Source organism: Delphinapterus leucas, chromosome 1 (genome assembly GCF_059928025.1).
Source record: "Delphinapterus leucas isolate spDelLeu-1000000601 "Yukka" chromosome 1, BTC_Dleu_Yukka2, whole genome shotgun sequence".
Classification (NCBI taxonomy): domain Eukaryota; kingdom Metazoa; phylum Chordata; class Mammalia; order Artiodactyla; family Monodontidae; genus Delphinapterus; species Delphinapterus leucas.
In genome coordinates, this window is record NC_143129.1 from 77,717,330 (window position 1) to 77,730,984 (window position 13,655).

General features: G+C 52.3%; 1 protein-coding gene across 4 annotated transcripts in view; it reads left to right on the forward strand.

Annotated features, from left to right (window-relative positions):
- The window catches only part of ARHGEF2 (Rho/Rac guanine nucleotide exchange factor 2), a 53,295-nt gene that overhangs the window by 34,778 nt on the left and 4,862 nt on the right, over window positions 1-13,655 (forward strand). For all 4 annotated transcript variants that reach the window (XM_089914009.1, XM_089913996.1, XM_022559668.3 and 1 more), the window contains 13 exons: window positions 2,496-2,640; window positions 4,847-4,914; window positions 5,256-5,319; window positions 6,335-6,464; window positions 6,678-6,787; window positions 6,937-7,083; window positions 7,580-7,830; window positions 8,043-8,168; window positions 8,484-8,601; window positions 8,802-9,050; window positions 10,653-10,729; window positions 11,164-11,333; window positions 12,976-13,043. In XM_089914009.1, coding sequence (XP_089770135.1) covers window positions 2,496-2,640; window positions 4,847-4,914; window positions 5,256-5,319; window positions 6,335-6,464; window positions 6,678-6,787; window positions 6,937-7,083; window positions 7,580-7,830; window positions 8,043-8,168; window positions 8,484-8,601; window positions 8,802-9,050; window positions 10,653-10,729; window positions 11,164-11,333; window positions 12,976-13,043 — 1,723 coding nt within the window. The remainder of the gene's footprint in view (window positions 1-2,495; window positions 2,641-4,846; window positions 4,915-5,255; window positions 5,320-6,334; window positions 6,465-6,677; window positions 6,788-6,936; window positions 7,084-7,579; window positions 7,831-8,042; window positions 8,169-8,483; window positions 8,602-8,801; window positions 9,051-10,652; window positions 10,730-11,163; window positions 11,334-12,975; window positions 13,044-13,655) is intronic.

The following is a 13,655-nucleotide window of genomic DNA, read 5'->3' on the forward strand; positions in this document are numbered from 1 at the left end:
ATTGAACCCGTACCCTCAGCAATGAAAGCACGGAGTCCTAACCACTGGACCACCAGGGAATTCCCTGATTATCTATTTTATACATGGTAGTTTGTGTCTCTTAATCCCATACCCCTAATTTGCCCCTCCCCGTGTTGCTGTTTTAATGTGATTTTCACGTTTTTTTGCTTGCATACTTTTAATTCAAACATACTGAGTCCTCAAACTTTTTTATTTGTGTCATAGAGAAGGTTGGGAGAGCAGGAGAGGAGAAGAGAAGGCAGAGTGTAGGGCAGTAAGAAGAGCTATTTGGACTTGGACTTTGAGGTCCTATAAAGGCTGTTATTCAGAGGAGGATTTGATCTCCTAAATAACTATAATTTGGAGCAGGGCAGATGGAGGTTAGACTAAAGGGAGAATTTTCTAGTGGTCCAGATAGGTAGGTACCAGAATAGAAAAAGGGAGGTTAGAGTTAAAAGTTGGTCAGCTTTCTTGACAAGGTCTAGGAGGAGGAGGGCAGGGAGAGGCCAAGGGCAGTAGAAGAGAAGCAAGGGTGAAAAAGGGGCAGCCAAGGTGGGAGGCCGTGGGGGAGAGGAGGGAGACCAGGGGATGGGAAGGAGACTATGATATAGGAAGAGGAGGAGGATGGGAGAGGAGGAGAAAAGAAAAATGGGTGATTGGATGTGAAATGACCTGAAGACCTGGGCTCTGCTCATCATGAGATGAACCTGGAGCTTCTGAGGGTAGGCAGGAGAGAGAAGGATCTTGGGCTACCAGGAAGCCCTGAGACCCTAGGGTGTCATAGTCCAGTGCCCTCTGGCCCCTGTGCTGTTGACTCAGCCCGTTCACACTTCCCTTTTCTACCCTTGCACCAGGCCAGTGAGTCTCTTCCCCTCCCCCACCTCTTTTTTTTTTTGGTGGTACGCGGGCCTCTCACTGCCATGGCCTCTCCTGTTGCGGAGCACAGGCTCCAGACGCGCAGGCTCAGCGGCCGTGGCTCACGGGCCCAGCCGCTCCACGGCATGTGGTATCCTCCTGGACCGGGGCACGAACCCGTGTCCCCTGCATCGGCAGGCGGATGGACTCTCAACCACTGCGCCACTAGGGAAGCCCCCCCTCCCCCACCTCTTAACTGCTAGTGTGGCTTCAGCTGAGAGTCAGGACTAGGCCTCCAAGGTCCAGGCTGAGAATTCTCTGAGTTTTGTTGCACTGCCCCGGGGCCCCAGACAGTGTCCTCTGACTTGGGGCTCATTACTCGCAGCCTCAGCCATCAGGATCTCGCTCTTCGCTTTCTGAGAGGCAGGGAATCCTTGGAGGGAGTGGTCTTGCCAGGTCCTCTTCCTGCTGTCAGTCCTCTAAGAGTGGAGGGAAAATCAGGGATCTGAGGTGACCACTGAGGAGGGTCCTGGAATAGGTGGAAAGCATGGTGTCCCATCTTCTTATCTCCTCAGTTTCAGGGAAAGCTCAGGAGCTTGAGAAAGGACAGAAAGAGGTCAGGGAGAATCACTTGACCTGCAGAGGTCAGGGGGAAGCAGGAGAAGAGAAAGCTGATGGGAAATGCCAGCCTCTGAGGTTCTGTGGAAGCGCCTGGAGAGTGTGCCCCATCTCGACGGAGACCAGAGCAGGAGGAAGTGACATTGCCGCTGGAGGTTGGAGGGTAGATGCTAGAAAGGACTTCCTAGACTAATTGGGTGAGGAGGAATAAAGGAGATATCCTAGGTTTTGGAGGGTAGCATGAGAGGGATAAAAGTTAGACTGCAGAAGAGACTTCCTGCCGGGAATGAGACCTTGGTGGCCCAGTTTCCTTTCTTAAAGATCCCAGAGAGGACAAGTGACCCGAGACTGAAAGCAGGCTCCTCCTGCCTCGAGGTTAGCAGGGGACATGCTGCCTCCCACAGAGAGGCCCCGTGTACCTTGACTGAGCAGATATGGAAGAGTCAGAAGTTTGGGATCCTGACCTCTGGTTGGGGGTGGCAGTGGAGGCATTCTGCCCCCTTCAGCCAATCTAATAAGGGGATCTCCTGCCCCCCACTGTGACTGCCACTGCCACGGAGATAGCGGCTCCAACACTGGTTGTCATGGTTATAAGAGGAGCTAACTCCCATAGATTTGAAAGCGCTGGTGAGCTGGCACCTTCTGCTTCGCCTGCTCTCCCCTCCTCTCTGCGCATCTTCCCCCGGCACAGAGAAGAGAGTACAGCAGCTTGGGGGCGAGCAGAGCTAGGGCTGGGAGGTGGAGTGAGGACGCGGAGGTCTAGAGCCGGGGAGATGAGCGGCAACAGGAGGCAGCCCAGCCGCAGGGGCCAGGTAGGTCAGGGGTGGGCTCGGCCCTCGGGGCTGGCCTGGTCACTCCTGGACAGCTGCCTCTGACACAGCGCGGCAAACTCTGCTTCAGGAAATGGTGTGTTTCAGGCAGGCATTGCTCCCTTGCCTCTGCCCTCGGCCTGTGTCTCTGGACTCCTCAGGCACCCTGGCATCCTCCAGCCTCACTTCCTGTCTCTCTCGCCCCTTCTACAGTCCCGGGAAAAAGAGAAAATGAAGGAAGCCAAGGACGCCCGCTATACCAACGGGCACCTCTTCACCACCATCTCCGTTTCGGGCATGACCATGTGCTATGCCTGTAACAAGAGCATCACAGCCAAGGAGGCCCTCATCTGCCCAAGTAAGTTGTTTGGACCCTGAATGTCACTCTTGAGTCAGCGCCCACTGACCCTAATCTTTCTCTCCATTCTTTTTACCTTGGATCCGTAAGGATCGCTGTCCTCTGTGAGCCCCCGCAGGGCCCAAATGCCAGGGCCAGATGCTTGATCCCTTTCTCCCTGTCCTCATGTCTAGGGGTAGTGGCAGTCAGAATATGGCCTAAGCAGGACTAGCTGGGGGTTTGGGGGAGGGGAGGCTGGAGTGGCTCCCCTTGCAGCTGTCGTCCGCTGGGTATCCCCCAGCTCCCTGAACAGCTGCTGAGGGTCAGGAGAACTGATTGGAAGAGAAGCAGGAATGTTGTGTGTATGCGGGGTAGGGGGGGCAGAAATAGGGGAGCTGGGTGGGAAGCTGCTGGCCTTGCAGCTGTTCTGCCGGTCTTCCTGGGCAGAACTGGGTGTTCAGGACTTCAGGGTCCCCTTGCCCCTTCCCTTTCTATTGACTGGGGGGAGTCTGAAATCTCTAAATCTCTACAGTTTGAAGCAGAGGATTAGGGATTAGGACCCCCCTGTCTCCGATTTCTAGTCTGACTGATACACAGTGAGAAAGAGAATATGGCAGCAATGGGTATGTTGGGGGAATAAGGATTAGATAGAACTCCTGACCTTCACCCACATCTAAGGGTAGCCCTGTATTTAGTAAGTACAAGCAACGAATTCTTCCTTCCCCAAGATGCCTACATGGAGGGCTCCTGCCCTGTCTACCCTCCCCACCAACACCCAGATTTATGGCAAAGAGCTGCTTCTGATTAACGCAGGACCGGAGGTGTTGTGGCCTGCAGCGGAACAGAGGGACAAAAGCTTTAGCTTCTAAATCTCTATGGAAGCTGCGAAGGAACCCCAGAAAGAACCAGCGAGGCTTCTCTACTTCCTCACTGTTCAACTTAGAGTTTTGAGGATGAGGAGGGAACCCCAATCTAGATCCCCCTAGAGACCTGACAGAATTCCCAATCTGGAAGCTTGTTGCCAGGGGAACCGGGGAGGCGGGCAGCAAGCGCTATTTTGAGAGCAGGTGGATAGCGGAGGTTCGATCCAGAGACACTGGGTGCTGCGGGTAGGAGAAGGGAGCTCCAGGGGGGGTGGATGCAGCTCCAGCCCCCACTTCTGTCTGCCCCTCTGCCGCACCCTGCTCGCCTTGTATTTGTGGAAGTAAGCACGGTGCTGGGTATTGTCTGAAGGAGTTAGCAGAGTTTCCGGTGTTGTTGGACGAGGGGGGAGGGGAAGCTGGAGACGGCCAAGGGCTGTGAGGGCATGTTGGGGAAAGGGACGGCCAGTAGTCCCAGTGCCTAGGCTTAGCTACTCTTCCTTTCCTCTCCTCTTCTCTCCTACCCCATGGCAGGGTGGGGTGGGTGATGAAGGAGAAGCAGATGGAGTGTGGGAGCTGTGGGTTTACCTTACTTGGGGAAAAAGACTCCCCCGGTCCGGAAGGGAGGCTAGAGTCATAGCAAGCATAGCTGAGCAGTGCAGAAGGCAGGCAGGCGTGGCGGGCAGGGGCAGGGCATGGCCTGTCCCCCGCTCTGCCGCTGGATCCATCAGCCTTAGCACTGCTTAGGCCTAGCCAGAGTTTGTGGGCATACATATGGCTCAACAGGAAGTGCACAGACACTCCTGAGTTAAACCCCAGCTCTACCACTAGCTGTATGACCTCTGGCAGATGGTTTTAACCTCTCCAGGAGACAGGATCCTCATCTATAAAATGAGGATCATTGAATCTACCTCAAGGGGTGGTTAGGATCAAGCTCAGGGGATGTTCATTTCCCCCTCTCTGCCCCTAGCCCCCACCCCAGCTGCTCCTGTGCCACCTTCTGTTCCGTGGGCGTCCTCTCTGCCATCTGTCATTCTCAACCACCTTTGTGCTTCTTGAGCTCATCTCTGGCAGCCAGTAACCCCTTCTTCCCTCTAGTCCACCTCGCAGGTCATCTCTGAGTCAGGATTGCCTACCCCTCCTGATGGCTTAATTGTGGTCCACACCTATACCCCCTCACTTCATCTCCTGCTTGAAGGAAGGGGGGAGGTGGGAGGAGAGGGACTGGGGTGCGGCGATGGCCGAGGAGTCTGGGAAGGGGGAGAGTCTCAGGCTGTGTGGCCATGGGGAGATGGGTGTCTGCATGTGGGTGTGTCCCCCCCGTACCACCCGGCCCTCCCATCACCCTCTCTACCCCACCCTCCCAGCCTGCAATGTGACTATCCACAACCGCTGTAAAGACACCCTCGCCAACTGTACCAAGGTCAAGCAGAAGGTGAGATGGCAGGGAGGGCAGAGGGCTGGGGGAGAGGGTAGTGAGTGTGCGGTACCCTCATGCCTTTTCTGTTCATTCCTCACCCTGTGTTACTCAGCCCCTCTCCTCACCAGGGGGCAGCCCAGACCCTCCACCCCAGGCCGCAGGCCCTGCAAGAGGGGGTCAGCCTGTTGCTGTAGACACATCCCCTCAGCACTGGGCTCAGCCACCCTGATGCCCTTAGCCATCATGCCGGCTTTCTCCCTAGGGGGCCAGCCACCCAGCTCCTGCCCTGGGCCTATGGGGGTGACCCTAAGGTGACAGCTGTTCTTGGTGTCTCTCTCTTGCTCTCTGTCTCACAGCAACAGAAAGCTGCCCTGCTGAAGAACAACACTGCCTTGCAGTCTGTTTCACTTCGCAGTAAGAGTGAGTAGTGAGGATGCTGGAGCCCCCATAGGACCCTGGACCCCAGGCCTCTCAGCCCATGAGCTGTGCTGCCCCCCTGAGGTCGTTCCCTGGCACAGCGCCTTCCTCTTTTCAATTGGATGCTGATGGTGGGGTCATAAGGGAGATCCGGACTCTTGGGCTTAGGGGCGGGACAGGAGAATTCAAATGGGGACGAAGGCTTGGGATGGCTGGTCATCTGAGCCTGGTCACACCTTATATTATTATTATTAGTTATTTACACTGCACTTGGGAATGTTGGCAGAAGTTGTCAAGGGCCAATTCAGACAGATCTGGTGTAACAGAAAGAGCGTGGTGCTTAGTCAAAAAGACCAGAGTCTGTATATGTATACATATAGCTGATTCACTCTGTTATACGGCAGGAACTAACACAACATTCTAAAGCAATTATACTCCAATAAAGATGTTAAAAAAAAAAAAGTCCAGAGTCCGAATCTCTGCTCAGCCATTAGCTGAGTCACCCCAGACAAGTCTCTTAACCGTCCTGAGCTGCAGATTGCTCATAGTCTTGTGGCGGGAAAGAGATAAGGCAAGAAAAGCTCTTTATAAACATTAAAAGTATTGCACAGGGCTTCCCTGGTGGCATGGTGGTTGAAAGTCCACTTGCTGATGCAGGGGACACGGGTTCATGCCCCGGTCCGGGAAGATCCCACATGCCGCAGAGCGGCTGGGCCCGTGAGCCATGGCCGCTGAGCCTGCGCTTCCAGAGCCTGTGCTCCGCAACGGGAGAGGCCACAACAGTGAGAGGCCCGTGTACCGCAAAAAAAAAAAAAGCATTGCACAAACATACGGGTAGAATTACTGTTATCATCTTTCTTTGACAAGAACAGGGCTAAAAAAAAAAAAAAAAAAAGAACAGGGCTAAAGGTGGGGCTGGAGAGGAGGCCTCGCTTCTAGTGGAGGAGGCTGGGAGGCTTGAATCCTGGGAAGGCACTAGGTTTGACGCTTGCCTACTTGGTATCCCCCCCTCTGACAGCCACCACTCGGGAGCGTCCCAGCTCTGCCATCTACCCCTCCGACAGCTTCCGACAGTCCCTGCTTGGCTCCCGCCGTGGCCGCTCCTCCTTGTCTTTAGCCAAAAGTGTTTCCACCACCAACATTGCTGGGTGAGCCTCTGCTTGGGGAAGGGAGAGCCAAGGCAGGCAGAGTATGGCAATGGAGATGGGGGGCTGAGAGGTCTTTCCCATCCCTGAGTTCAGAATTATAGACAGGTAAGGAGAACCTGGGGTGACTGCCTCTGGGATCCCACCTTGGGTCCCCACCCGGGAAGGGAACTCTTGCCTGAGTTGGGTGATGCAGCCAGGCTCCACTCCCCTCAGACACTTCAATGATGAGTCTCCCCTGGGGCTGCGCCGGATCCTCTCCCAGTCCACAGACTCCCTCAACATGCGGAACCGGACCCTGTCAGTGGAGTCCCTCATCGACGAAGGTGACTGTGCCCGGACCTCAGGGAGACCAGGGCATGAGGGGCAGGTGGGAGCAGTCCTGGGAACGGCAAGGCGGGAAGGGATCTAGAGAAGGGCCCAGGACCCAGGGAAGAGAATTGGGGTCCGAGTTGTTTCCCCCACTCACTTCCAGGTGCAGAGGTGATCTACAATGAGTTGATGAGTGACTTTGAGATGGATGAGAAGGACTTTGCAGCTGATTCCTGGAGCCTTGCTGTGGATAGCAACTTTTTGCAGCAGCATAAAAAGGAGGTGATGAAGCAGCAGGATGTCATTTATGGTGAGCCAAGAAGACCACCCCAGACTTCTCTTTTGTCACCAGTCCTGTTTTTTTGTGTCCTTCCTCCGCTAGCCCCTACCTCTCAAGACCCTTCCCTCTTATCCTATTGGCCTTCAAGACCCTGCCTGGCATCCCCACAAGTAGCCACTAGGCCCCCACCTGTTGGGCTGTTGACCTCCAAGGCCCTTCTTTATCCCTTCCTTCCAGTCAATTCTTAGTCTTTCCTCTCTGCCTGTTCCAACACTGTACTGGGAACTGTGGGAAACATAGACATGTAGGGGGCACATGGTTCTTGACTTTAAAACAGCTCATAGCTTAAGATGGCACGGCATAAAGATTAAAAAATGATTAGAAAATGATCTAAGATCGTACTAATGCAGAATGTTAACCTGGAAGGGATCTTGAAAACCTCAAATGAGCTCTGAGGTCCCCAGCCTAGGCCCCACCAATTGTGGCCAAGCCAGGGTAGAGGCCAGGTGTCCCATTGTCCCCGCAGAGCTGATCCAGACAGAGCTACACCATGTGCGGACCCTGAAGATCATGACCCGCCTCTTCCGCACGGGAATGCTGGAAGAGCTACAGCTGGAGCCAGGAGTGGTCCAGGGCCTGTTCCCCTGCGTGGACGAACTCAGTGACATCCATACACGCTTCCTCAGCCAGCTGTTAGAACGCCGACGCCAGGCCCTGTGCCCTGGCAGCACCCGGAACTTCGTCATCCATCGCTTGGGTGACCTGCTCATCAGCCAGGTGAGAAAAGGCAGAACCCATGGGCAGCAGTCATGGGAGGAGGTGTGACTAGAGTGGACATTTCTCATCATTTCATCAAACTCTAGGGGGTGGAGCCAGAGAGGGCTGGAGAGGCAGGAAGCCCGCCTATTTGGTGGGAGGCCCGAGGGTGTTGGGGATGAGATGTGGCTTTGAGGGAAATGCTGACCCAGCCCTGCTCCCCCAACTTCTAGTTCTCAGGTCCCAGCGCAGAGCAGATGCGGAAGACCTACTCGGAGTTCTGTAGCCGCCACACCAAGGCCTTAAAGCTCTATAAGGAGCTATATGCCCGAGACAAACGCTTCCAGCAGTTCATCCGGGTGAGCAAACCTCTCCAGGACCCACACTCAGCCTCCTCTAGTGGCCCAACCCTTGTGGACACATCCGCTTGTGGATCCCATCAGCAGCCCCTCATAGCAGTAGAGCAAGTGCTTTTGCTACTTTGGTCCTCACAATAAACCTGTGACCTTCTCGTCCCCGTTTTCCAGACTGGGTCACCTATGCCGACCGGTGTGAGGTAAATGGCCAAGTTAGGGCCGGCACCAGGGCTTAGGCTCCAAGAACGCTCCAGCGTTCTTTCTGTTGCCCTCCCCTCGGGCCCCACTCTGGCCCTGAGCCCTCCTCTGCTCTTGTAGAAAGTGACCCGCTCGGCCGTGCTGAAGCGGCATGGTGTACAGGAGTGCATCCTACTGGTGACTCAGCGCATCACCAAGTACCCGGTGCTCATCAACCGGATCCTGCAGCATTCCCACGGTGAGAGGAAGAGCCTGGGAGGGAGGAAGGTGGGAGAGGGCTATCTGGGGTGAGAAATGGCTCGGGATAACCAAGGGGAGGGATAGGGTCAGATGTGCAATGCTGGGCAGCCTCTGAAGGTGGGAATCGAGATTGGTGGGAATTGGGGCTGGCTTGAAGATTGGCTGAGCCATCCCTCCCTCATGCTGACCCCCGGTCAGGGATCGAGGAGGAGCGCCAGGACCTGACAACGGCACTGGGGCTGGTGAAGGAGCTGCTGTCCAACGTAGACCAGGATGTGCACGAGCTGGAGAAAGGGGCCCGCCTGCAGGAGATCTACAACCGTATGGACCCTCGGGCCCAGGCCCCTGTGCCTGGCAAGGGCCCTTTTGGCCGAGAGGAGCTTCTGCGGCGCAAGCTCATCCACGATGGTTGCCTGCTCTGGAAGACAGCTACTGGGCGCTTCAAAGGTCAGTGGTCAGCTTGGCAGGCCAGGCAAGAGTCCGTGGTCAGATACAAAGAAGGAGAAGCATCCCAGCCCTTAGGACCTCTTTTAATTCAGCCCTATACCCAGGGTGAGACCCAGTGGGAGGAAAACATGTGGTCTCTGTTGCGACAAAAGTCTGAATTCTGGATTTCACGGGCGATACAAGGACTTCCTTGTCAGTATTTATTCATTTCTTTGGTTCTCGCATGCCCAGAAAGCTACTGGTTTTGATGAAGAAAACAGAGAAATTCCAGGATCAGAGGACAAGATCAGGGTAGTTGGTTCTACCAGCTGGAATCCCAGCCACCAGGGCTGGGGAATGGGCAGGAGCTTTGGGAACACAGCTAGGGAAGGCCCACGGGAGGGGGTGGAGCCCAGCGAAGGGCGGGCTGAGTGGAGAAGAGAAAAGGGGGTGGGGCATGTTGGGCTGGGGCACTCTTTCCCAGGCTCTCTTCCCAGACTGCACTGGCCAATGCTTTCCTACCTAAATCAAGACAAGAGAGTGGCAGACGTTGGCTATGGGGGTGAGGAATGAGGGGCAGAAGTATACCGTGCTACCTGAGGCTAGAGCCTGCCTGCACTTCTGTCCTGTGTCATGAAATCCCCACTTCATAAGCTTGAGTATTGCAGGCTTCACCAGCCACTTTCCTTCATCCCTTTCTCTCCTTCCCATCCCTCCCACGCCAAAGCTAAGAATATAAAGCATGGGGGGGTTAAAAATAGCAAGGGTGGAGAGCTTTATTTCTGAAAGCCCTCCCCTTCTCTGTGCCCACAACTTAGAAAGATCTCCAAGGGCAAAGGGTAAGTGTGTGTCTTCTTGACTGTGACATCCAACTTTCTTGGGCTTGACCTTTATTTCCCCTTAAGTCTTAAAGCACAGGACCTCTTAGGATCTGAGAGCCTGGAAGGTGGGGCAGAGAAGGAAAATGAAAGCAGGGCCTGCTGGGGTTGAAGGAGATTGGGATTGTTCAGTGGTGGGAGAGATGGCTAAGGAACCCAACTGTTCTCCTCCCTGTGGAGCACAAAATGAGAAGTGGCAATATGCTGGGGTTGGGGGGAGCTTAGACCAAATATCCAAAAAGGTCTTATGTTAGTCAGTTGTTCAACATGGAACTGAAAGGCTCTGGGAATCCTTTTACCCTCACAAAAATTCTGGACCCTTTCACACAGAAAAATACACGTGTGATATATTAATATGTAAAGTTGCTTATGCAACTTCAGAGGATTTGCAGAGCCTCTGAAGCCCAACAGTAGACATCCTAGGGGGTCTGTAGACCCTAGGTTAAGAAACCCGCATTCATTGGATAAAGAGGGTTTTCTCCAAAGGCATTGGGTGATCGCTTATGGGCACCTCTAGCCCAAGAAGCTGATTTATCTGATGGCACATGCATTTACCCCCCATTTCTGAGCTATAAGAATGGGAGAGGTGGTCTGCAAAAGTGGAGAAAGCAACCAGAGGGAGAGAGGTCAGGAAGAGGGGAAACAGGAGCTCTAACCTAATGGGGTAGACCTGGTCCTTGAGAAAGAAAAACAGCTGCTCAGACACTCTATAATGCTGACTGTCCTGCCTTTATCCTCCTGCCAGATGTGCTCATGCTGCTGATGACAGATGTGCTGGTATTTCTCCAGGAGAAGGACCAGAAGTACATCTTTCCTGCCCTGGTGAGACCTTCTACCCTCTTCTTCCTCAGCACAGACAAGTGTTGAGGCCCTTCTTGCTTTCTTACCCCAGCCTGGAAGAACCCTGGAATCCTTCAGGGTCAAACAGCTGTTATTGTAGCCATTACTATAATATAATAAGGAGAAATAATAACAGCCAAGACAAATTGTTACTGTATGCAGGCACTTTTACACCTGTCAGGAAGGCCCTTTATTATCCTCTTTTTGTAGATGAGGAAAGTAAAGCTTAAAGTTAATTAAATTGTCAAGGGTCACAGACGTTTCTAAGTCCTGTCTGGCTGGCACCAGAGCCTGGGTTCTTAACTTGTATTCTCGGCTGACTCTTCAATCCTTTGGGTATTCCAGAAGGACTGAAGACTCAAATATCCAGGGGTCAGGATTCCCAGCTTTAATTCTTCCTCTCCCCTGACTGGCAGGACAAGCCCTCGGTGGTGTCACTGCAGAATCTAATCGTGCGGGACATCGCCAACCAGGAGAAAGGGATGTTTCTGATCAGCGCGGCACCCCCTGAGATGTATGAGGTCCACACGGCATCCCGGGATGACCGGAGCACCTGGATCCGCGTCATTCAGCAGAGCGTGCGAGTGTGAGTGTGTGTATGGCCTCACAGTACCTGCAGTTTCAGGCCCCAGGCCACAGCACTCCCAGGGAATGGAACCCAGGGTTCAGAGGTAGAGGCAGAGGCCAGGGGAGAGACAAGATGGCCCAAGGCAGGAAATGTCATCTATGTTCTACTGTTCTGTAAAGTAGCACTTTATATGATGACGACCGCAACCACCTTCCAAATGCAGCAGGAGCTGACAAGCCAAAGGAATACTTTAAGCTGTCACATTCTGGCATACCTGCCAGCCAGCAGTACAATTTCACCTCCATTAACATCTTAGTCTGTAGGCAGTGGGCCATTATTTGGATTGTACTGTCTTTTACCTTTATTTTCTAAAAATAAATGAAAAAGAGGGTAATGAAAGCATTGATACTAGTGGTAAGAGGAGCAAAACTCAAACTCCATACAACAGAGGCAAGAAGGAAATCATTTCATGTGCTAAAGCAGCAGATCTTTGGCTTCTGTTGGACACACATTAGATTTGAGGCAGTCAACTGTGTGTCTGTTGTGATGAAAAAAAGTAAAGTGCATATTAAATGTTGAAAATGGATTCTCAAAGATTATGCCTGAAGAATAAATTCAGTTAAGATGTTTATGATTTTTTTCTTTTAGTAATTTAATATTTTATTTATTTATTTATTTTTGGCTGGTTTGGGTCTTTGTTGCTGCGTGCAGGCTTTCTCTAGTTGCAGCGAGCAGGGGCTGTGCTCTTCGTTGCGGTGCACAGGCTTCTCATCACAGTGGCTTCTCTTGTTGCGGAGCTCAGGCTCTAGGCACGCGGGCTTCAGTAGTTGCAGCGCATGGGCTCAGTAGTTGTGGCTCGTGGGCTCTAGAGCGCAGGCTCAGTAGTTGTGACGCATGGATTTAGTTGCTCTGCGGCATGTGGGATCTTCCCGGACCAGGGCTCAAACCCATGTCCCCTGCATTGGCAGGCGAATTCTTAACCACTGTGCCACTAGGGAAGTCCTATGATTTGTTTTTTAGCTTTTAGAGAATGGATTCTTCTCTACTTTATATTATGTAAACCTTTTTTTTTACTTCTGCAGTTAAGACTTTGAACAAATTTTTCAGAAATGCGTGCAAAGTATGAAATTACCAATTCTAGGAAAGCAAGGCAAAGTACCTGTCCCATTGACAATAGATCTATAGTGCCCTTTTTCTTAATACTATTAATATTTGTAGTTGCGAAAATAATATTATTCATTATAATTGATTCATTGAGCTTCTGCCGTGCTCAAAGCAGTGGTACCTTGTTTCATTTAATCCTCACGGAAAACCTGTGAGGAAGATATTATCCCCATTTCTCACATGAGGAAATAAAGAGGTTACCACCTGGTAAATTGTGGAGCCAGGATTTGAGCCCAGGGTGCTTGATGCCAAAAACTGTAGCTGTCCCTCTGCACTATGCTGCCTCTCCAGGTGACCTTTGGAGAGGCACGGACCAGTAGATGCTGATGATCAGTGCCAGGAAAAGGAGGCGGCCAAGCGTGGATGAAGCCAGGGCGTGGAGCTGACGGGGCTTACCAGGGAGAAATAGAGCACATTTGGGAAGGAGGGTAGGCAGATTCCTGGTGTGTAACCTGACTTCCTTCCCCAAACCCCACCCAACCTGTTCTCTCTCCAGATGCCCATCCAGGGAGGACTTCCCCCTGATTGAGACAGAGGATGAGGCTTACCTGCGGCGTATCAAGAGTAAGTCCACCCACAGAGTTTGTTTAAATAATTTATGATGTATCCACACAGTGGAATACTGTCTAAAAAGTGAGACGGCTCTCTGAGGGCTGATGTAGATCCATAACCAAAATATATTGTTAAGCGAAAAGAGCAAGGTTTAAAACACTGTAAAGTATAGGCTACCACTGACGTGAAAATATTGGGGATAGATATATGTCATACGTATTTTGTATATGTGTGTGCAATATCTCTAGGAAGATAAGATACTATTACTGTGGCTTCCTCTGGGCAGGGAAACTAGGAATAACAGAGTTAAGATTGTAACTTACTTTTTTACTATAAGGCCTTATATTAGTTGGGGTATGATCTAACTGCTATACAAAAAGATTAACAAAAATCAGTCGGTTACACGAGGTAGATTATTTCTCTCCACATAACAGTCCAGAAGTGGGAAGTGCAGGGTAGTTGTGCAGTTCTGCCCTCTTCAACGTGAAGATTCCCCATCTCTATGTCCTCTATGTCTGTGTCTCCATCACTACTCCAGCTCCTGCTATCACATCTGCATCCCAGCTAGCAAGGAGGGGGTAAAGAACAAGGAGAGTTTATACCGATTTTTTTTAAGGGCAGATC